Source organism: Sturnus vulgaris, unplaced genomic scaffold, assembly GCF_052056855.1.
Source record: "Sturnus vulgaris isolate bStuVul1 unplaced genomic scaffold, bStuVul1.hap1 Scaffold_85, whole genome shotgun sequence".
Classification (NCBI taxonomy): Eukaryota; Metazoa; Chordata; class Aves; order Passeriformes; family Sturnidae; genus Sturnus; species Sturnus vulgaris.
Window position 1 is genome coordinate 1,265,975 of NW_028276736.1, and position 23,610 is coordinate 1,289,584.

At 49.5% G+C, this 23,610-nt stretch overlaps 2 protein-coding genes and 1 pseudogene across 2 annotated transcripts in view; 1 reads left to right on the forward strand and 2 right to left on the reverse strand.

The window, feature by feature from the left end:
- LOC148217360 (olfactory receptor 14A16-like) overlaps positions 1 to 23,610 on the reverse strand; it is a 470,135-nt gene that overhangs the window by 194,483 nt on the left and 252,042 nt on the right. The window lies entirely within an intron of this gene.
- LOC148217365 (olfactory receptor 14J1-like) lies at positions 16,509 to 17,441 on the forward strand. Its single transcript, XM_088158710.1, has one exon. It carries the CDS (start codon positions 16,509 to 16,511, stop codon positions 17,439 to 17,441), a length of 933 nt encoding a protein of 310 aa, XP_088014836.1.
- LOC148217366 (inositol 1,4,5-trisphosphate receptor-interacting protein-like 1) lies at positions 19,937 to 21,711 on the reverse strand (annotated as a pseudogene).

A 23,610-nucleotide genomic window follows, 5' to 3' on the forward strand; every position in this document is an offset into this window, starting at 1 on the left:
TCCTCATGCACCTGCCAACAACATCCCCCCTCTGCAGCCCTGGCCTCTCCCCCAGCTCACACAGGAGCCGCATCCTTGCAGGCACACACACGGCAGCACTGGCTCAGGAGCCCCTGTTTGCATTGCACACAGCAGGCTCAGCACCCCCATGGTGCTGCTGTGGGGACATGGAGCTGAGTGAGCACAAATGCCATCAGCCCCTGGGGCCAGCAAGGGCTGGGGGATGGCAGGGAAACCACTCAGCTTTGTCGTGGCCTCTGAAGTCAGCCAGAAAATTTGTTCCCATCAGCTGTGAGTTTCCTGTCCCACTGCAGACGTTGTTGCTCAGAGCCAGGACTGCCTGGATGCCACCCCCAAACTGCCCTGACCATTTTCTTTGTTTCACCTTTGTTTTCTTTCTTCTACCCTGTTCCAAATGTCTCCCTTTTGCCCATCCCTATTCCCTCCCCTGCAAACAGCCCATCCCTGTTTGCCCTTTCCCCTGTGGCCCCACTCCCCATTTCAGTTCCTGAGTTGGCACCATGGGAACGTCCCTCGGGAAGCAGGATCATCCTCCCAGTGCTTCAGGAATTGTCTGCAGGGTCCTGCAGTGCCTCGTGCTGCTCCCTTGCCAGGGGCACCACAGGCCAGGGGGCACATCTGGGCTGCTGTGTCTGGGTGTGGGGCTCCCTGATCTGGGCAATGAGGAGGGGCTGGAGACGCTCTGCAGGACTGACAGGATGGGCTTCGGGGCTGTGTGGAGAAGCTGAGGGACCTGGGCTGCTGGACCTTGTGAAGAGGAGGCCCAGGGCTCATCCTGCAACTGCCGAGTACAGGAGAAGAATCACTGCCCTGCTCCTGCTGGCCACACCATTCTTGATTGTGGCCAGTTGCCATGGACTTTCTTGTCCAGCTGGGCACACTTCTGGCTCATGTCCAGCCTGCTGTCCATCAGTGCCCCCAGGTCCCTTTCTGCCTGGCTGCTGTCCAGCCACTCTGTCCCCAGCCTGTAGCACTGCAGGGGTTGTTGTTGCCAAAGTGCAGGACCCAGCATTTGGTCTTGTTAAACCTCTGATTGGATTTGGGCCCTGGATCCAGCCTATCCAGGCCCGTGTATAGAGCCCTCCTACCTTCCAGAAGATCCACACTCACACCCAGCTTAATGTCAGCATGATTCCATACAGTCCTAGAGTCTCACAATTTCATGAGGCCTCCCAGTGTCACAATGTCCCTTTGGTCCCATGGAGTCCCAGTCACAAAGTCCCCTGGATCCTTGTACCCTGCAGTGTCACAATGGATCCTTGGTTCCATGAGGTCTCACAGTGCAGCAATGCTCTCCTTGGTTCCACAGTGTCACAATGGCCTCTTGGTTATACAAGTTCCAGCAGTATCACAGTGGTCTCCTTGTTTCCACAAGGACAAAAAGTGGCACAACTGTCTTCTTGATTTCATGAGGTCTCATGGAGTCACATGGACCCCCGAATTCCATAAGGCTCCACAGTGCCACACTGGACTCCTTGTTCGCACGGTGCCACAATGGACCCCTGCTGACACAAGATCCTGCAGTGTCACAATGGTTTCTTGGTGCCATGACACCAGGCAGTGTCAGTATCACAGTGGTGTCTGAGTCCCTCTGCAGAGCCCTCCTGCTCTCCAGCACATCCACACTCACACCCAGCTTGGTGCCATCTGCACATTTGCTGATGCTGCACTCAATGCCCTCATCCAGATCATCAATGCAGATATTGAAATCCACGCTGGCTGGCTCTGATCCCTCAGCCATCCTGGAGGTGCCCTGTGATGGCACTCAAGGTGATCTGTTCCATCACCTCACCAGGCACCCAGGTCAGGCTGACAGGCCTGCACTTCCCCACATCCTCCTTCCAGCCCTTCTTGGGCATGGGCTCACATTGGTACCTCCAGTCCTCTGGCACCTCCCTGCTGAGCCAGCACTGATGAGAAATGATGGAGAGCAGCTTGGGGAGCTCTTCCAGCAGCTCCCTCATCCCCCTAGGATGGATCCCACCTGTTCCCAGAGACACCTGTGAGCATCTGAGTGGCTCAGCAGGTCCCCAGCTGCTTCCTCCTGGATTACAGGGGGTCTGTTCTTCTCCCTGTCCCTATCTACCAGCTCAGGAGAACACTTGTCCTGAGGACATCTTGTCTAATTGTTTGAAACTGAGGCGATGAATGGGTTAAGTAGCTCAGTCTTTATCTCATCTTCAGTTTCTCTATTCCCCACAGCATCCAATGAAGAGCTGAGATTCTCCTTGTCCGCCGGTTTACTAATAACTTATTTATAGAAATATTTTCTATTATTTTTCACAGAAGTGGCCAGGTTAAGTCCTAATTGAGTTTTCACTTCTCACATTTTCTTTCTGCATGACTTAATAACATCCTTAAACACTTCCTGAGTTGCCTGCACCTCTTTCCAAATATGATGCACCCAAATTTTTCCCTGAGTGCCTAGAAAAATCTCCATACCCAGCCAGGCCAGTCATTTTCCTCACTAGCTCACTTCTGGCACACTGGGACAGGCTCCTTCTGCTCATTCATGATTTCTTTCTTGAAGTGTCTCCATCTGTAAGGGTCAGTCTGATGTTTCCCTCAATTTTGCCTCCCGACCATCGCAAAGAGACCTCGAGGACCCCCACCCAGGCTGACTCCAAACAATGGTTTCCTGGCCAGGCCAAGGTGGATGCTCGTGACTGTGTGCTGGTGTATTGTGTTCACTGGACTGTGCTGTTGTGGCACCAACCAGAGGTTGTGTTGTACCAACTGAGGACTGCTTGACCGTACCTGTCTCCTGCAGCACCACACAACGGCCCATAAATCTTCCCACCTCTTGGCCAGAGGCCACTCGCTTTGGAGAAGGACTATAAAAGAGTGACCCTCTGGAAAAGACCCTTTGAGATCTCTCCACTGATGAAGACCCATCTACCCCCTGGAGAAGACCCCTGAGATCTCCCCACGGATGAAGACTCGTCTATCGGATGACCCGTGAGGACGCCCGTCTCGTCTGTTGGTAGCTATTTTCCCATCCCTTTTCTTTCCTTCCCCTCTCCCTAGACTTTGTTTCCTATACCTCTCCCCTTTACCGTAACTGAGTTGTTGGCATTTGATGAAATGCATTGCTGTTGTTGAATAAACTGATTTTCTGCTGTTGAATAAACTGATTTTGTCCCCTGCACTTTGGCTGTTTGCACCTTTAAGATCAAAAGAACCATCACGACCCCCGCTCTGTATTAATAGCGGATTGTGACACCATCGTCCTTGGCTCAGGCAGTCTCAGATTACTAAATCCTCCTGAATATTGCCCTGAACCCCAAATTCATGCTCAAATGCCAGTAAAATGATTCAGCTTGAGATCTCTTTGCTTAATTTCTTTATTTGTACCCCAATTCTGGGTGTTTTGATGGGATCGACATGGGAATTATTCAGGTAGGAAAAGATCTCCAAGATCATCCAGCATTGCTTGATGCCACCAGAAGAAACAACTGGACACAGCAGATGAGATTTTTTGGGCTGTAAAGTCAAAAAATCATCTCCTCAATTAATTTCCAATGTCGATCTGAGTCCCCATGGATGTTCCTGCCCCAGGGTTCATCCAGGTGCCCATGGGGATCCAGGAGGACTTGAAGAGCACCAGCCAGGTGTCATCCCAACCTGGATCACCAGGGATGTGGGCCACCAGGGCTCTGCCCAACCAGCGTGGCTCCTGTGATGCGGGATGAGGTTGGAGAGGCACACGAAGCTCTTCCCACAGCTGGGGCACTCACAGGGCTTCCCTTACTGGTGCCTGCGTTGGTGTTTGGCCAAGAGAGAGCTCTGGGTGAAGCTCTTCCCACACTGGGGACACTCCTATGGCCTCTCCCCAGTGTGGATGCTCCGGTGCCTGATGAGGGTGGAGTTGCAGCTGCAGCCCTTCCTGCAGTCAGGGAAGCAGAAGGGCCTCTCCTCTCTTACAGCAGAGGACAGCAGACCTGTTCTGAAACCTCTTCAAACACCCGGGACACTCAGAGGGCCTCCCCTGGTGTGAGTCCTCTGCTACTGGATCACCTTGTTGCTCCACCCAAAGCTCTTCCCACATTCCCCACCCTCATAGGGCCTTTCCCCAGTGCAGAGGCACTGGTGGGTGATGAGGTTGGAGCTGCAGTTGAAAACCTTCCCACACTTGTAAAGCCATTCCATGGTATGGATCATTTGGTGCTTTATCAGGTAAAATCTCTCACTGATACTCCTCCTGTGGAGGCTCAGACAGCTTTGTGACTTCAGCCCTGGAGGGACAACAACAGGCAAGGAGAAACACCCCTCTAGATCATGGCGAGATGTTCCTCCCTCCCATAGGCCTTTGTAGGCACATGTGAATTCCTTCAGTTCTATTGGTTATTGTAGTTGATGTCACCAATGTTCACCCCAGCTCTGTGAGAATTGGATTAGTGAAGGATTCTCAAAGCCTGACTGAAAGCTCACACAGTCTTGTACATCTGCATGCAAACTCTGAGATAAGGTGTGCTGACTTAGAAAGGCCCTGGAATAGAGAAGACATTGTTGAGAGACAGATTGAACTAGAAACAAGTTTCAAACAATGGCCTTGCAAAAAGACCAGATATTTTGGAGAATTAAAACTGTGAAAGATGCACTGTGGCAAGACCACGTGGGATACAATAATAGGTGATTGGTGTTACAATTATTAGCACCAGTGTGTGGCAAAAGCAAATAGGCTGAAAAACATTTATAAGGTATTGTAACCAGGAAATAACTTGGCTTCTGATAGAATTGTACACGTCTTATGTTTCACCCTTCAATAAGACTGATAAAGGAAGAAAATCTTAAAAACAATAAGCCACTCAGTTGCCCCATCTCTGTAGAGCAGGGATATTCCAACATGCAGGCAGGGCTCCAGCCCTGCTGGGCTGGGAGAGGAGCTGCTCATCCAGAGAAATGTTTTTGAAATTGTTCTTCATTGCCAAAATCACCGTCTGGGCCAAGAGCCTGGCCCAGCTCAGCAGCACAGACACAGCACAAGGACTTAAATGACCCTCTCAGGGTTTTGGGGCTATTTACATCAGAATCAGTCCCTGAGAGTGTCTTCAGAAATCTTCTGAATACTTCAATTAAAATTCCAAAGTTTCGGGAAGTTTTGATGGACTCCACTGAGGGTCACAACTCACATGAAAATATCCCCAGTTCCAGTTAGAGCAGAACACTGGAGGCACTGATGACAGGTGGGGACAAACAAGGCAAAGGTGTCTGTGATGCTGAGCAAACCTGGATGTGTTTCAGGAATGCAAAGGGCCAAGGGCTGAGCCCCAGCCCCTGGCAAGGCAGATCCTGTCCCTCCCTCATTGCTCAGGGCTCTTCCCGGCCCACTGGGCTCTGGCCATGTGCAATGCCAAGGGCAGCACCATGGGGCGGCCCCTGCCAGGCTGCTGAGCAGGGACAAGGAGGCAATGAGGCCCCAGCACAGCAAGGCTCACTTGTCCCCTGCTGGCCTCAGGCCCAGGGCCAGCCTGCATGGCCCAAGTGCTGCAGGAGTTGGCTGTGTCAGGGCCTTTCAGCTGCTGCCCATCCCTGTGCCCTCTGCAGCCCAGGCTGTCCTACGCTGTCCATGCCCTGCACCAAATTAGTGTTAGGGAGTCTTATTCTGATATTTTGGAGATTTAGTGACAGTGGGTCCTCACAGAACCAAAGTGTCAACTGCGACAATATGGAACCTGAAGGTACAAAGGAGACTTTTGGTACTGTGGGAGCTCATGGAACTAAAATTCATTTTGACGGAGTGTGGCCACATGGAACCTATGGTCCCTTGTGACACTGTACATCCAGGGAGACCATTGTGGCATTGAGAAACCTCCTGGAACCAGAAGTCCATTGTGACAGAGAAAGGCCTCATGGAACCAAGGGCCATTGTGACACTGTGGGGCCACATGGAACCAATGGTCCGTTGTTATGAATCCTGGTTTTAAAAAGTTACGATTTTTGCTAAGAGTAGAAGTAGTTTCCATGACCAAGATGTAAGTTAGGTCGGTAAATGGTAGGTTAATAATTACTAGATGCTTAGGCTAGAGCTAATTGGTATAATTATCTGCTATTATAAATTTGCACACAGAAAAACGTAAAATAAGTAAACTGTTAACCATGAAGCACGGGGCCTTGGATCGTGCCAGAGGGTCACTGAGACCTGATGAAGACTCTCCTGACTTCATCCTTCGAGACCACTGACCCATTTCGAGACCACCGAGCCAATTCAAGAGAAGAACTGCGCACGTGTGAAGGACTGATGGGCTCATTTTAATATGGGATGGGGATGGGAGGTGCTGGGGTTATGCAGATGTATTGTATGTAAGATCTTGGGGAATAAATGGATGGCAAAGAACCTTGTTCGGGGTGGTCACACCTTTCAGAGGTGACTCCTGTGCCAACCCGCTGGTGAATAAACATACCACTTTGTAACTTTAATTAGTTAGAGGGTCTTTGTCTGTGATTATACCGTTTTTTTAATGATTCATTTGGGGAGCCAGCCAGGAGGAGGCTCTGCTCGGCTGTGAGACCAGCCTGGGTAGTGGACCCCTCAGGGCGCCCCAGGGATATTCCTGGAAGAGAGGGCTCCGCTGCCCAAACTGTTCATCCAGCAGCAGACAAGGACTCCTGACTCCAAAACTCCGGACAAAAGGGTATGTTTAAAAATTGAAACAATTTAAGTTGTGACCTGTAAGGTGCACGCGTGGTCAGGTAAGGCCGTTGGTAAGTCGTGGGAGACATCCCATGCACAACTTGTGCCTCTGTGTGCTTGCAAGACTTGTTTGGTATTTGGTTGTACTTGGTTGCCAGAAGAGAATCTTGTTATGCCGAGCCAAAAGGGGCCGGTCTGTAGTTGCTGGCAGTAGATTTTGCCATTTGTTATGCCATAGAGGGCTTTGTTTGCTAGCATTGTAGGGCTAGCACTTGTAAAGGCAAAATCCTGGTGTATGGTTGTTGAACTGTGTGAGTGTGTCCTGATTGTGGGAGTGATTGGGAAAGAGAGCTTGTTGAGACGTGCTTTTAGCACGAAGTAAGTGGGAGTTTTGGACCCCCGTTTCCGTTCTCTGGTGACTGAAACGGCTGGGGAAAAACAAAGTGAGTGGGGTGCATGAAATCCTTAAAAACCCCCTCCCTGCTGTGACTGTGGTGTGTGTTGGTTCTGTATTTTTAAAGGTAACACCGCCCTTTTGACTGATAAGGGCAGTATAAGTTGATTAAGAAAATACAGTAGTTTTTGAGAGCTGAAGCGTGACTGTTTTTGAGGTAGACTGACTACAGGACCGGTTTTTTAAGGAGCAGCGATGGGAACTAACCAGAGTAAAGAGATCCCTAAAACTTGTCCTTTGGGGTGCGTTTTGGCACATTGGAAGGAGCTAGTGGGGTATGGAGGCTCAGAGAACCAAAAGACCCTTGTAAAGTTTTGTACACAATGGTGGCCACTTTATAAACTTGAGGGGGGGGGGGCAGGTGGCCCCCACCTGGATCTTTACAGTATGAGATTTTGTTACAGCTTATGTTATTTTTGAGACGGGAACAGAAGTGGGAGGAGGTGACTTATGCAGACATGTTTTTCTCTATCCGGAATCACCCTGAGTGGCAGAGAGACTGTGGACTCAAAGCCCCCTCTGACCCCTTAGTAGTGGCCTTAGAAAAAGAAAATGAGGCTAAATTAAAACGATGTTGTAGTGCATGCTCCATAAACTAACGTTGCACACACCCTGATAAAGTGTATCCAGCTGACCTTTTGGAGCAAGAATTGAGGGATTTGTTTGAACCACCCCCTAGAAGGCAAAGGGGGGTGAGGGGGGAAGCAAATTTGGGATGGCTATTAAACCCAACTCCCACTTTATCTACTACTTCTGAAGAGATGCCCACTCCAGTGTCCCCCACCCCAATCAAAGCAATTTCTACTCCAGCTCCGGTTCCCGTTCCACCTTCTGAGATTTCTATGCAGACTCCAGCCTATGTCCCGTCCCCCACCCCAGTAACTCCAGCTATCACAGCCCCAGTTCCAGTTTTAACCAAAGCAATTTCTATTTCAACTCCAGCCCCAGTTTTAACCTCAGCTGAATCAACTCCAATTTCTATTTCCAGTTCAACTTCATCTTCTATCCTATCTCCTACTCCGACTACTCCACTTACTCCTAAATCTCTCCCATGCTTAGCAGTGACAGTGAGGAGGAAAAGCCCTCTCCAAAGTGTCTAATAGCATCCCGGAATCGGAAACAAGTCAAAGAAATTGTACAAGCACCTTTGAGAGAGGCAGTGAGTCCTGAAGGGAAAACAATGCTAGTTAAAATTCCTTTTTCTACAATAGATTTAGAGGCCTGGGAAAAGCTTGCTAAGCAGTATCGGAGTGATCCGATAAGTGTTGCAAGGAGATTAAAATTTATGGTTAAACAGCATCGACCTGACTGGTCAGATCTCCAGCTGCTGCTAGATGCCTTAACAGAAACAGAGAAATAATTAGTTTTGAAGGTAGCTGGAAGCTTAGCAGAAGACGCTTGCAAAATAACACAATGCAGAACTAGTGATGTTTTTCCTCTTCAGGACCCACAATGGGATCCTAATGATGATGATGATATGGAAAAATTAGAGGATTATCAAGATTTTATAGTAAAGGGGTTGGAAAGAGCAATTCCTAGAACAATAAACTGGTCTGCCCTGTATACAATTAAGCAAGGTCCCTCTGAAACACCTTCTGAATTTTTGGAACGTTTACGAGATGCGATGCGCCACTATACAACTTTAGATCCTGAGTCTGAGGAAGGAATACAACAGCTAGTGGGTTTATTTCTGGGACAATCTACAGGGGACATCAGACTCAAACTTCAGAACATACGGGGTCCAACAGCACGGGATTTAGAGACTTTGCTAGAAGAGGCATGGAGAGTTTTTAGTAATCGGGAAGAAGGATATAAGGAAGGAATGAAACAATTAGCAACAACGGTGAGGGAGGAAAGAGAAAAATATAGACAAGGGCTACCAAGGCAAGAACTACCCCGGTTAGGGAAAGATCAATGTGCATACTGTAGGAAAACTGGACACTGGAAAAGCCAGTGCCCAGAACAAAGAAAAGGTGATCATCAAAGAATAGGAGATCGAAGAGAGGAGACGATGGTGACTTATGTCAAAGAAGTCTGAGACAAAACAGAGAGTCTTACCCTAGGAGACCCTCTGGTTATAATGAAACTAGGGAACAAAGAACAAGAAATGAAGTTTTTAATAGACACAGGGGCAACATATTCGGTGTTAAATAAAGCCTTGGTACCAATAACAGATGAATATGTCATGGTAAAGGGGGCAACTGGCCAATCTGAGAGGGCTTATTTTTGTAGACCCTTGAAATATAAACTTGGGAAACAATGGACAATTCATAGATTTTTATATGTGCGCAATGCTCCATTAGCACTTTTGGGTAGGGATCTATTGGAACTATTAGAAGCAAAAATAATATTCAAAAATGGGCAAATTAGTTTGGAGGTAAAAGATCAGCAATATGTGGAACTACTAAGCTTAGTGCTCATAACCAAAGATATTGTGGCTGAAAACAAAGAAGATATTATTAAGAAAATAATAGATCAGGTGTCCCCTGGGGTGTGAGCCTCCAATATACCAGGGAGAGCAGAGAATGCTCTACCAGTACAAATCCGGCTTAAAGAAGGAAAACAAGTTAGGATTAGACAATATCCCTTAAAGAAGGAAGATAGAGAAGGGATTAGTCCAGTAATTGAGAACTTTTTGCAAATGGGACTATTAAAAGAATGTCAATCTGATTTTAATACTCCTATTTTGTCCGTAAAAAAGCCTGATGGATCATACAGGTTAGTACAAGACTTAAGAGCTGTTAATAACATAACTGAAGATTTATACCCAGTGTTTCCCAACCCCTACACCTTGTTAACTCGTTTAACATCTGAACTAACCTGGTTTACTGTTTTAGATTTGAAGGATGCTTTCTTTTGCCTTCCTCTCCATGAAACCAGCCAGAAAATTTTTGCATTTGAATGGGAAAATCCCAAAACTGGACATAAAACTCAGCTCACATGGTGTATACAACCCCAGGGGTTCAAGAACTCCCCTACCATATTTGGAGAACAGCTGGCAAAAGATCTAGAATCCTGGGAAGCTCCATCAGGAGAAGGACAGCTGTTACAGTATGTGGACGACGTCCTGATAGCTACTAAGACTCAAGAAGCATGTATGGAGTGGATGGTAAGCCTCCTAAATTTCTTGGTATCGAGTATCCCAGAAGAAAGCCCAGATGGTGAGATGAACAGTTGTCTATTTGGGCTGTGAGATTAGTGCTGGACAAAGAACCTTGGGACAGGATCGCAAGGAAACAATATGCCAGACCCCAAAACCCCAAACAGTGAAAGAACTGAGAACCTTCTTGGGCATGACAGGGTGGTGCAGACTGTGGATTTACAATTATGGGCTGTTAGTCAAACCCCTTTATGCCTTGGTTACAGAGGGAAACAGAGATCTCCAATGGACGAAAGAAGCAACACGAGCCTTTGACCAACTAAAGAAGGCTCTCATGTCAGCTCCAGCCCTGGGACTTCCAGATGTGAGTAAACCATTCTTCCTGTTTTCTCACGAAAAGCAGGGGATTGCTCTGGGAATACCAGCACAGGACCTGGGCCCGTACTGGAGGGCAGTCTCCTACCTCTCCAAACAGCTGGACACGGCAGCCAAGGGGTGGCCAGGGTGCCTCAGAGCTGTTGCAGCAATAGCACTGAACATTCAAGAGGCACGCAAATTCACCCTAGGCCAGAAGATGACTGTGCTAGAATCCCACACAGTGTCTGCAGTCCTGGAGGTGAAAGGAAGACATTGGCTTTCCCCACAAAGATTTCTAAAGTACCAGGCCATACTAACAGAACAAGATGATGTTGAAATTGTGGTAACTAACATTGTGAATCCAGCTTCTTTCCTCAGTGGGAGTATGGGAGAACCAGTGATCCATGACTGCCTGGAGACCACTGAAGCCACTTACTCCAGTCGCCCAGATCTGAAGGACACCCCTCTCGAGGACACTGAGACCTGGTTCACTGATGGGAGCAGCTACATCATCAGTGGAAAAAGACATGCTGGGTATGCAGTTACCACAATAGAGAGAGAGGTGATAGAGTCTGGACCATTGCCAACAAACACCTCTGCACAGAAGGCTGAAATAATCACTTTAACCCGGGCCTTAGAGCTAGCTAAAAGAAAAGAAATCAACATGTATAGAGACTCAAGGTATGCATTTGGAGTGGTTCATGCACATGGAGCTATTTGGAAAAAAAAAAAAAAAGGACTGCTGAACTCAAAAGGAAAAAATATTAAACATACACAAAAAGTATACTAAAACTATTGAATGCAGTTCAGTTACCTGAAAAATTAGCTTTTATGCACATCAAGGCACACCAAAAAGTGAGCTCTGAATTGGAAAAAGGAAATGAGCTGGTGAACAGAAAGGCAAAAGAAACAGCTAAAGGTAAGGTAATTATTAAAACAATTGAGGCAGCTTTAATTCTAGATGGGCAAATTTCTATAGAAGGTAAGCCAAGATACAATAAAAGGGACAAAAACTCATTAGAGAAGAAAACAGGTGTTATAACCAAGAGGGGTGGGCTATTAGAGACAGAAGAAAAAGAAGGCTTGTGATCCCCTCTCATATGTTATGGTTATTAGTGAGAAAGGAACATGAGAAAACACATTGTGGAATTGATGCTCTGTACAATTATTCGAAAAATCAAATTATGGCCAGAAACTTGCAAGGTGCAGTAATTCAGGTGACTCGCCAATGTAGCCTTGCCTCCAAACTAATCCCAAAAATATTCCTAAACCAAAGCTTGGGCAAACTGGAAAAGGCTATGGGCCCGGGCAGCAGTAGCAAATTGATTTTTCAGAACTACCCAGGAGAGGCGGGTACCAATACCTATTGGTATTAACAGATAACTTTTCAGGGTGGCCAGAAACTTTCCCTACCAAAACTGTCAAAGCATGAAAAGCAACCAAAGCATTGTTATTAGTAAAAGAATTTACTAACTTTGAAGAAGGAGTGGGGAATGAATCATGGTTTTAAAAAGTTAGAATTTTTGCTATGAGTAGAAGTAGTTTCCATGACCAAGATGTAAGTTAGGTAGGTAAATGGTAGGTTAATAATTACTAGATGCTTAGGCTAGAGCTAATTGGTATAATCATCTGCTATTATAAATTTACGTACAGAAGAACGTAAAATAAGTAAACCGTTAACCATGAAGCACGGGGCCTTGGATCGTGCCAGAGGGTCACTGAGACCTGATGAAGACTCTCCTGACTTCATCCTTCGAGACCACTGACCCATTTCGAGACCACCGAGCCAATTCAAGAGAAGAACTGCGCACGTGTGAAGGACTGATGGGCTCATTTTAATATGGGATGGGGATGGGAGGTGCTGGGGTTGTGCAGATGTATTGTATGTAAGATCTTGGGGAATCAATAGATGGCAAAGAACCTTCTTCGGGGCAGTCACACCTTTTGGAGGTGACTCCCGTGCCACCCGCCAGTGAATAAACATAGCACTTTGTAACTTTAATTAGTTAGAAGGTCTTTGTCTGTGATTATACCGGTTTTCTTAATGATTCAATACTTACTGCACAGGATAAACAAAAGAAGCCCAGGTAGATACAAACACCGTGCACAATAAAGTTCCCTATATTACAGCTAGTGAAGGAATAGCAGAGATCAGGAGTCAATGTAACTTAGCACCAAACTGATGAGGGAGTACACATGGAGCCCTTTCACTCAGCTTCCACAAAAGGAACCACAAAGATGCATCCAGACATGGGGGAGAAACCCTGCCTGTTTGCAGGGACTATGCAGAAGATTTCTGCTTGGTGAAAGTTCTGTGTAGCTTTTCTAGTTTGTAAAGTGAAGTGTGTGTCACTCAGAAATTCAAGGCTCATCTCCCTTCAGGCTGCTCTCAAGGCCAGATGTTCATGGTCAGCTGGGAATTCCACCTCCCTGGCACCAGAGAGAACTCAGGACAGGACAGATGTGGGGCCTGGGTTATCTCAGCAATTCCTGAGAGGGGGAAGATGCCCTGAGTGATGGCCCCAGCTGATGGACAGAAGAGATGAGCTCTGCTGGGCCATAGGGGAAGTCCTGCTGCAGGAACCTCATGGAACCAAGGGTCTGTGGTGACATTGTGATGGCTCCTGGAACCAAGGAGACCATGGTGACACCAATGAACCTCATGGAACCAAGGGTCTGTTGTGACACTTTGGAACTACAGAGACCATTGTTGAGTACAGAACCTCATAGAACCAAAAGTCCATTGTGACAGATCAAGGCCTCATGGAACCCAAAAGAGCATTGTGACACTGTGGGGCCCCATGGACCCAAATCTCCATTGTGACAGTGCAGAACCTCATGGATCCAAGGGGCCTTTGTGACACTGCAAGGCTTCAGGGAACCAAGGAGTGAAAAGATCTCAAATAGTCCTTGCAGGGTTCTGCCTTGGATGAAGGGGAACCTCCTTGTTGGCACCCTGGGCATGACACACACTAATAGAAGATGTCTGTAATGGGGAAAGTTAGGAGTTTTAGATTGCTTCGAAAAAAAACCAAGAAAACCCTTGTTTGCTTGAGTGCAGGCAGTTCTCCAAGCAAAGCAGGTCCCAGGTGAGTGAGGACAGGCAGGATGGGGTTGGGCAATGTGAAGCAAGGTTGTCCACACTGGCTCAGACCTCAAGGCACAGCTTCTGTGAGCAGGCCAGACCTCCTGAGGAGAGACCCTGCATCAACATCAATCACAGAATGCTTCAGTCACCGCTGCTCTAAAGAGAACAGTAATAAAATGCACCCTTGAAAATAATAATAAATATTTCTAAGAAGCTCTTGGAAATATTTCTCCATAATTGGATTTGAAAACCTTCTTAATGAACTACCCTAGACCAGAGGGAAATCAAGGCAGAGCCATGGTTTGTCAGGACTTGCTTGATCCCAATCAGCCCCGTGGTGCATTTGGTGCTGAGCCCTTGAACCTCAGGGCCTGAGAGGAGATTGCACAAACCTTTCCAGGAGTCCAAGGCAGAAGAAAAACCCAAAGTGTCTCACAGCATTAATGGGTCCTACTGAGGTCCATCCCCTACAGAGGCGCCTCATGGACTCTCTTTGGAGGAGAGAATGGGAGGCCAGGATTGCCCAAAAATGTCTCAGAGACTGAGAAAATAAAGGAAAAAGGAAAGTACCTTAAAATATTGAAGTTCCTTGAAGTATTAATGAGCCCCAGTGAGTGTCAGTACAAAGTTCTCTCAAGGGACTTGTTAAAGCAGTAATTGGGGGCATCACTGCATAAACTACTAAAAGAGTTGGTGTCAAAAGGGAAACTCCCAGTACCTTAAAAAAACTGAGTACCGTGAAGTATTAATGAGCCCCACTGAGTATCATTACTGACAAAGGCTCTCAAAGGACTAATTAAAGCAGATAATTGGAGGCCATCACTACACAAACCTCTCAGAGACTCAGTGTCAAAAAGTAGAACTTAAATTAACCCCGAGTGCCTTGCAGTGTTAAGGAGCCCCAGTGAGTGTTGTTACTGACAAAGGCTCTCAAGGGACTAATTAAAGCAGATAATTGGAGGCCATGATTGCACAAAGATCTCAGAGACTCCAAGGCAAAAGCAAAACCCAAAGCTTGAGTATCTCAAAGTATTAATGAGCCCCACTGAGTGTTAATACAAAGCTCTCAAGGGACTAATTAAAGTAGATAATTGGGGGCATGATTCTATAAAATACTGAAAGAGTTGGTGTCAAAAGGGAAAGACTTGACATTTCTTTGTCCTCACCTATCATATCTGCCTCGAATTTCCTGCTCTAACTGGAACCCTGGGGCATTTTCTCAGTTGTGTCCCTCATTGGGACCCATTAAAACTTCAAGAAACTACAGCATTTTAATTTGAGTTCTTGAGAAGGTTTTTGAACACTCTCTCAGGGAATAATTATGATGTAAATATTTAATGATCCACGAGGTTCATTAAAGTCCTTGTGCTGTGTCTGTGCTGCTGAGCTGGGCTGGGCTCCTGTCACAGAGGCATCTCCCAAGGTGAACCAAGAGAAGCTTCAAAAAGACATTTCTGCTGAGGAGCAGCTCCTCTGCCAGCCCAGCAGGGCTGAGGGCACTGCCTGCAGGCACTGAGGGCACAGGAGCCAGGCACAGACAGGCTCAAGGCAATCAGGACTGGGAAGACATTGAGCTGAGACTGCACTTGGGGAAACATCTTCACAGCCCTGGACATGGTGAGTGTGTGGGTGCAGGGCAATGTCCCCTGTGCTCCTGGAGGGATCTCCTGGAGCCAGCACAGCCCACAGCCTGGGGATGTGTCAGGAGGACTCTCCCAGTTTCTCTGAGGCACAGGAGGAGGAGGAGAAGGAGGATGTGCTGCAGAGCGGGGCTGCCCTGGGCACCGTCAGAGGGACAGGGCAGGACGGCTCCTGCTGCCAGGGACGGCTGCAGGGGCTGAAGCTGGGGCTGCAGCCAGGGCTGCCCAGGGCTGTCCTGCAGAGCAGCTCCTGCAGCCCTCAGGGCTCTTGTGCCACCTGCCAGGGACACCTCTCAGCCTGCCTGGCAGCTCCCCATGGGCTGTGGGGAGAAGTTGGGGGTGCAAGGAGCCACCCCCATCAGGGCAGATTCCTCCTGCTGTGGAGATGGTGCTGCATGGCCAGGGCTGCTCTCAGCTTTCTCCTCAAGGCAAGGCAAAGGGGCTGTCAGGTGTGTCTGTGTCACTGACACTCCTGCACTGTCCCCCTGGGCTTCAGCACATCTGCCTCACATCTCCCTCACAAAGTGCCTCCTCATCCTCCTGTGCCTCCAGACAGCAGCAGCAGCAGCTTGGCTTGCAGCATCTCAGTTTGTGTGAGCTGCCCTTAAGGCCCTGCTGGCAGGGAGATGGCCCTGGGCAGTGCCCTGTGCTGGGAGGGGTGTGCAGGGCAGAGCTGAGCCCCCCGGGCTGGGCTGGGCTCTGGCAGCACTGACAGGGATAAGGCTTGGATAGAGAGAAACAGCTCCCAGTAGGCACAACTCCAGGCAGCAGAGAGCAAGAACAACCCTTGGTATCTCTCTGTCTATCTGCAAAATATTAAAAATACTTTGTGGAAAAGTATTTTGAACATGGAGCCTTCAAAGTCCACTTAGTTTTTCAAGAATGTTTTAAAGGCGATCACAATGAAATAGAGAGAGGGGAAATGAGCAAAGTGCAAGAGTGTGGGACCAGCAGGACTGACTGCACAGTGTCAAATGTATCCCTGTTTTCCTTCTGGGCTTCTCAGTGTTCTGGCTGAGAGCAAGTCTGAGGATGAGGCAGTAAATCAGCATCAACAGATACCCTAACTGAAAAAGGTTTAGCAAAGTTACCCCAACAAAAAGAGCAGTATTTTGAGGGGATTCCTAAGAAAATAGCATAGGATTGAGTCAAGGGAGTTGGTCACGGCTGTACAATGTCTTCTTTCAACAGTCCACCATGTCCAGAGTGAAGAAATGTCCAACAGCAGCTCCATCAGCCACTTCTTCCTGCTGCCATTGGCAGACACGCGGCAGCTGCAGCTCCTGCACTTCTGCCTCTTCCTGGCCATCTCCCTGGCTGCCCTCCTGGCCAACGGCCTCATCATCAGCGCCATAGCCTGCGGCCACCACCTGCACACCCCCATGTTCTTCTTCCTGCTCAACCTGGCCCTCAGCGACCTGGGCTCCATCTGCACCACTGTCCCCAAAGCCATGCACAATTCCCTCTGGGACACCAGACTCATCTCCTATGAAGGATGTGCTGCTCAGCTCTTTTTTTTTGTGTTCTTCATGTCAGCAGAGTTTTATCTCCTGACCATCATGTGCTATGACCGCTACGTGTCCATCTGCAAACCCCTGCACTACGGGACCCTCCTGGGAAGCAGATCTTGTGCCCACATGGCAGCAGCTGCCTGGGCCAGTGCCTTTCTCAATGCTCTGCTGCACACAGCCAATACATTTTCCCTGTCCCTGTGCCAGGGCAATGCCCTGGGCCAGTTCTTCTGTGAAATTCCCCAGATACTCAAACTCTCCTGCTCCAAACCCTATATTAGGGAAGCTGGGCTTCTTACTGTTAGTGCCTGTTCAGGACTTGTTTGTTTTGTGTTCATTGTTTTCTCCTATGTGCAGATCTTCAGGGCTGTGCTGAGGATCCCCTCTGAGCAAGGAAGGCACAAAGCCTTTTCCACCTGCCTCCCTCATCTGGCTGTGGTCTCTCTGTTTATCAGCACTGGGACATTTGTTCACCTGAAGCCCCCCTCCATGTCCTCCCCATCCCTGGATCTGACACTGTCTGTTCTGTACTCAGTGGTGCCTCCAGCCTTGAACCCCCTGATCTACAGCCTGAGGAACCAGGAGCTCAAGGATGCCATGTGGACATTGATGACTCGAATATTTAGGAAGCATTAAACTGGTTGTTAATTCTTGAAAATCACTGGTTATGAAAGTAAACTTCGAATGTGCCTATAGTTTGGTTGGTTTTTTTTGTTTGTTTGTTTGTTTGTTTGTTTAATATTGTCCCTAAATCAATGCTTTTTTCCTGCCATTTCTGGATTTTATGTCTCCATCAGGGCACTGACTGTGTAAATGAGTAGCTGTGCTCTGGGTGGCTTTCAGTGAACTAAAGGCTATTCCAGCAAAGTTTTCTCCAGAGGTGCCTCTTTTGTTCCCTTCCCTGGAGCTGCAGCAGCAATGTCTGTGTGCAGAGCTAGGGGTAGATCAGTGCTGGCACTGCAGCTGTGCCCAGCAGCAGCAGCAGCACTTGGTGTTGCCAGTGCTGCTCCCGTGCCACTGCCCCGCTGCCCTCCTGGCCCTCGTGTTGCTGCAGGGCCTGAGTGCTCTCGGGGCCGGGCACAGCCCTGGGGGTGGCAGTGCCGGGGCTGCAGCAGGGACAGGCCATGGGCACTGCTGGGGCAGCGCTGATGCCTCAGGCCAGGGCCTGGGGGCTCCAGGCTCCTTGGCCAGGCTCTCTCCACAACCGTTGGCCAGCCCAATGCTGAGCACAGAAAAGCCCCGGGAGCAGCCCCAGGCTGGCCGTGGGCAGGCTGGGGGCAAACAGCATGGCTGGTGCTCTGCAAGCTCCCTGCAAGGGGGACACCCTGGCAAGGAGCAGCAGAGCAGGGGCTGATCCATCCCCACTGTGCTGGACACCCCAGGGCAGCGTCCCAGAGCGTCCTCACGCACCTGCCAACAACATCCCCCCTCTGCAGCCCTGGCCTCTCCCCCAGCTCACACAGGAGCCGCATCCTTGCAGGCACACACACGGCAGCACTGGCTCAGGAGCCCCTGTTTGCATTGCACACAGCAGGCTCAGCACCCCCATGGTGCTGCTGTGGGGACATGGAGCTGAGTGAGCACAAATGCCATCAGCCCCTGGGGCCAGCAAGGGCTGGGGGACGGCAGGGAAACCACTCGGCTTTGTCGTGGCCTCTGAATTCAGCCAGAAAGTTTGTTCTCATCAGCTGTGAGTTTCCTGTCCCACTGCAGATGTTGTTGCTCAGAGCCAGGGCTGCCTAGCAGCCACCCCCAAACTGCCCTGAGCATTTCTTTTGCTTCACCTTTGCTTTCTTTACTCCTTCCTGATCCAGATTTCTTCCTCTTGCCCATCCCTGTTCCCTCCCCTGCAAATAAACCATTCCTGTTTGCCCTTTCCTCTCTGGCCCCACTCCCCATTTCATTTCCTGAGTTGGCACCATGGGAACATCCCTTGGGGTGCAGGATCATCCTCCAAGTGCTTCAGGAATTGTCTGCAGGCTCCTGCAGTACCCGGTGCTGCTCCCTTGCACAGGCCAGGCAACCACATCTGGGCAGCTGTGTCTGGGTGTGGGGCTCCCTGTTCTGGGCAATAAGGAAGGGCTGGAGAGGCTCTGCAGGACTGGCAGGATGGGCTTTGGGGCTGTGTGGAGAAGCTGAGGGACGTGGGCTGCTGGACCTTGTGAAGAGGAGTCTCAGGGCTCATCCTGCAACTGCTCCAAGGGTGGTTTCAGAGAATCACAAAATCAGCAGTCCTAGACAAGACCTTGGGGATCATCAAGTCCAAGCTGCACCCTGACACCACCTTGTCTCCCTGAGCCTCCTCTTCTCCAGGATAAACATTACAAACTCCCTCAGCCCTTCCTCACAGGACTTGTGTTCCAGACCCCTCACCACCCTTGTTGCCCTTCTCTGGACATGCTCCAGCCCCTCCATGTCCTTCCTAAATTGGGGCCCAGAAATGGACACAGCACTCGAGGTGCTGCCCAACCAGTGCTGAGCACAGGGGAAGAATCACTGCCCTGCTCCTGCTGGCCACACCATTCCTGATCCAGGTCAGGTGCCATTGGCCTTCTTGGCCATCTGGCCACACTGCTGGCTCATCTCCAGCCTGCTGTCCATCAGTGCCTCCAGGCCCTTTCTGCCTGGCTGCTGTCCAGCCACTCTGTCCCCAGCCTGGAGCACTGCAGGGGTTGTTGTGGCCAAAGTGCAGGCCCGGCACTTCGTCTTGTTAAACCTCACCTTGTTGGATTTGGGCCCTGGATCCAGCCTGTCCAGGTCCCTCTGCAGAGCCGGGCTGCCAGCCCTGCCCAGCCCTTGGCCATCTCTCCTGCAGGCTCTGCCTCCTGCCCTGATCCCTTTGCAGAGCCCTTCTACCCTCCACCAGATCAACCCTCCCAGGCAACTTAGTGCCATCAGAGTTCCATGACATCCTAGAGTGTCACAATGGTCTCCATGATTCCATGAGTCCTCCCCGTGTTACAATGTCCCTTTGGTTCCATGGGATCCCTTGGTGTTCCAAAGTCCCTTTGATCCTTGAGCCCCGCAGTGTCACAGTGGCACTTTTTGTCCCATGGCCCTGTAGTGTCACAATGGATCCTTGGTTCCATGAGGTCTCACAGTGCTGCAATGCTCTCCTTGGTTCCACAGTGTCACAATGGCCTCTTGGTCCCAATGGGCACCACGGTGTCAAACATGTTTCCTTCATTCCACAAGTCCCTGAGGAGCAACAGTGGCCCCTTGGTTCCATGGGCCCTGCAGTGTCACAATGGCCTCATCGTGACACGAGGTCCTGCTCTGTCACAATGCTCTGCAGGGTCCCACAAGGCCCTGTAGTGTCACAGTGGCCTCTGTGGTTCCACCAGGACCCAGATTGTCCCAATGGACTCCTTGCTTCCATGTAGCCCCACAGTGTCATAGTGGCCCCTTGGCTCTGTGGTGCCATGCCATACACAGTCTCATGGATCGCCTGGGTGTGGGCGGCCGATTCCTCTGCCAGGCAATGGAAGAGATTGTATGTGTGACCCCTTTGAACATCGGGGGGTAAACGGATGTCCTGAGGCACCTTCTGGTTCCCCACAATGAAATGGTTGAGGTGTTTTGCTAGCACACATAAGCCCAGGCTGTCATTGATATCCGTGAGTCACTGCAGCAAATCTCTCCTGCGCCACTCTGACACGGGCAGCACGTTGAGCAGGTGCATGACAATGGTCTACATGGCGTAGGTGGAAAAGCCTATGTCCAGCTGAAGACGGATGAAGAACTGCAGGCATTTGAGGTGCAAACTGTCAGGGGGTGCCTGCATGGCAATGTGCTGGAAGAACTGAGCCTCTGCCACAGCATAAGTCTCAGGCCAGGTTGTGCTTTGGGTGTGGGCCTCTCTAGGCTGGCTGCTCACAAAGATGTCAGAGTCACCTCTCTGCACCCCGAAGAACATCTCAATCCTGAAGCTTTCTCTGCCACTGGTCACCTTGAATTGGCAGGAGCGTCTGGAGGGCAGCAGCATTAAATGCCAGTTGTGGGACTGAGGCAAAGCTGGCCAGATTGCTCTCACCAGCTGGCAGAACCAGCGGGCAGTTTTGTGCACATCCAGGTAGGAGTCGGTGCACAGGGTGTCTAGGAGGCTGGGATCCTGATTCCTCCTCAGCTCCTCCTCGGGGTGGTGCAGCAAGCACAGCATGTTCTCACCCTGCTGCTCCTTGGTGCAGGTGCACTCCAGCTGCACGCGGACACGGAAGTTCCTCACGTGCCTCTGCTCTGCAGAGTCCAGCTCCAGGTGGAAACTGTGGCCTCGGGGAGGAGTCATGGGGATGAGCACCTGGTACACAACATCCTGCTCACGTGGACTCCAGCCTTCAAAGGCGCTGCCCACCCCTATGGCTCCTTGCAGGACTGGGTAGAAGCTGTTAGATAGGACGTGTCCAAAGTAAATTGCATAATTATCCATGAGGTTCCTTGTCCTCTCACAGCCTTTCTGCAGGTCCTGTACAGGCCACTGGATGTGTTCAATTAGAATTCTTCCAATGTTATCATCAAAATCATTGTCTTCTTCATGGACTGCAATTGCAAGATCATTGTTTTCTGCATTTGCAGCCTCATTGACAGCCTCATTTCCAACCTCATCTTCTTCATTTGCATTCACATTTTCCTCTTCACGCTCCTCTCTCCTCAGGCTCCTTTTGCACCGCATCCACCATAGGACCAAGACAAGGACCAGGAGCACAGCAACAGCTGAGAGCTGCAAGAGCTGCACCTGCTTCAGGGTGAGCTGCTCCACCTCCTGCTCCAGCCTAATCCTCTGCCATTCCAGGTATTTTGCACGCATTTCCATGCGCAGACGGGTTTCCTCATCCTGATCATCACCCACGAGCTTCGGGTACTGGATGAGGCTTTTCAAGAGCACGAAAAGCAACACTATGGAATTCATGGTCTGCAGGAGGATGGAGAGAAGGCCTTGAGTGGGGCTGTGAGGGAGGCAAGTGGCAGTGGGGGCAGCAGGGACTGGGATCCTCAGGGGTCTGAGGGCAGGAAGGACAGGGCCCCAGACAGCTGGCAGGCAGCAATGCCTACCCACGCCAGCGTGGCCTGCCCAAAGCTCTCCCTTCAGGGGCTGTCCCTGCATGCAGGGGGAGAACCCAGCCCCGGGTGCAGCTTTTATGCCCCGGCCCTTGTCCCCAGCCCAGCCTCCCCTCCACGTGTGCACTCACCGCTTGCCCAAGCAATGCAGGGCCAGCGTTACCTGCTGGGCCCTTTTATACCTGCCCCCATTGTGACACGTCCCCCCGATGTCACAGGTGTCACAGCGCATCACAACGCAGCCAACCCTACCCTTTGTCCCCACCCTGCCTCAGCCACTCAGAGTGACCCCTGGGTACTGGTTAAGGCTGCTTTTGAGTGAATGTTCTTCAAAGGGCTCCCATTGTTCTTTCTTTTGGGTTGAATTTTATCTGCCCTGCTTTGGCAATCTCATAGATATCCATGTTGGAAGGCACCCTTGAGGATCATTGAGTCTCAGCTTTGACTCCTCATTGCTTGAGCTACACTTCAATCTCAGAATCAGTGTGGCTGTAAACTGATGCCTTGAGGAGCTGGAACAGAGGCTGCACACAGAGTTAAGGGGAACAAAATGGGTATTTATTGTGAGGCCCACGAAAGGCCTACAAAAGCCACACCCCAGCAATATAAGTGCCACAGTCGTGGCCCCTGCCCAGATGGCTCCAAGATGGAAGGAAAGGAGGAATTGGTCACAAAATCTTACACTTTTATAGGTTTTGGTTCAATTGCATGAACTCACCCTCCACGTTTCCATGTTGTTTGTGCTTAGGGCCTGAAGTTTGGAGAAACTGTCCTTGAGTTCTTAACTAGAACAGGACTGTTTTGTCTTCCTCAGCCTAGCACATCAGAAAAGCACATCCAAGGAGAACAGGAAAACTTAAAACTAAAGGCATCATTTCCCCCCTTTAGAGGCTCGACAAGGCCTTTACCTTGTCGAGTGTCTATTCTAAATATTAATAACAAGTATTTAATTACAGATAAGTGACCAATAATAATAAATACCCAACATTAGATAAATACATACTAGTAAATACATACTTGATAATAAACGTAAACATAAACCTAATAACAATAAACCTCTAACAAGAACAATATCTTATACAATCAAGTGTTATATAAAAGAAAATTAATTAGGCCCAGAAGAAAAACTATCGTTTCCACCAGTCTTTGTTGTCACAATTGTTCAGAAGCAGAAGGTTTCTTAATTCTGGAGTAGGGAATCCAGGGTCCTCTGCCACCAACTTTGACTAGAGTGAAGGTAGTCAGCAGGACTTTAAATTGTTCTTTGCACTTGGCTTGCAGAGGATCACTGTCCCACCACTTCACATAGACCCAGTCTCCAGGCTGGAACAGATGTGCAGGGGTGTCCAGTCCTGTGGGTCTGGATAGCACGATGTAACTCTGAAGCTTTTGGAGCTTCTGCAAAGTGAAACTTAGAGCCATTAAATAACACTGTAAATCACGTTTCCTCTTCATGTGAATTAATTTCACCTGGAATACATGAGGTTTTACATGGTCTACCATATGTTAACTTTTGCTTCAATCAAACAATGAAACATATTTGCCCAGAGAGGTTGTGGAGTCTCCACCTGTGGAGATGGTCAAAGCCCAGCTGAATGCAGTTCTTGGCAATCAGTTCTAGGTGACCTGACTTGAGCAGGTTGGTTCAGACTAACTGCAGGCTCTTTGGCCTGTCCTCCCCTCCCTTTCATCAAGGTCTGGCATGGCATGTGTCCCCACCACCCAACACCTGCTGGGTTGCAGCCAACAG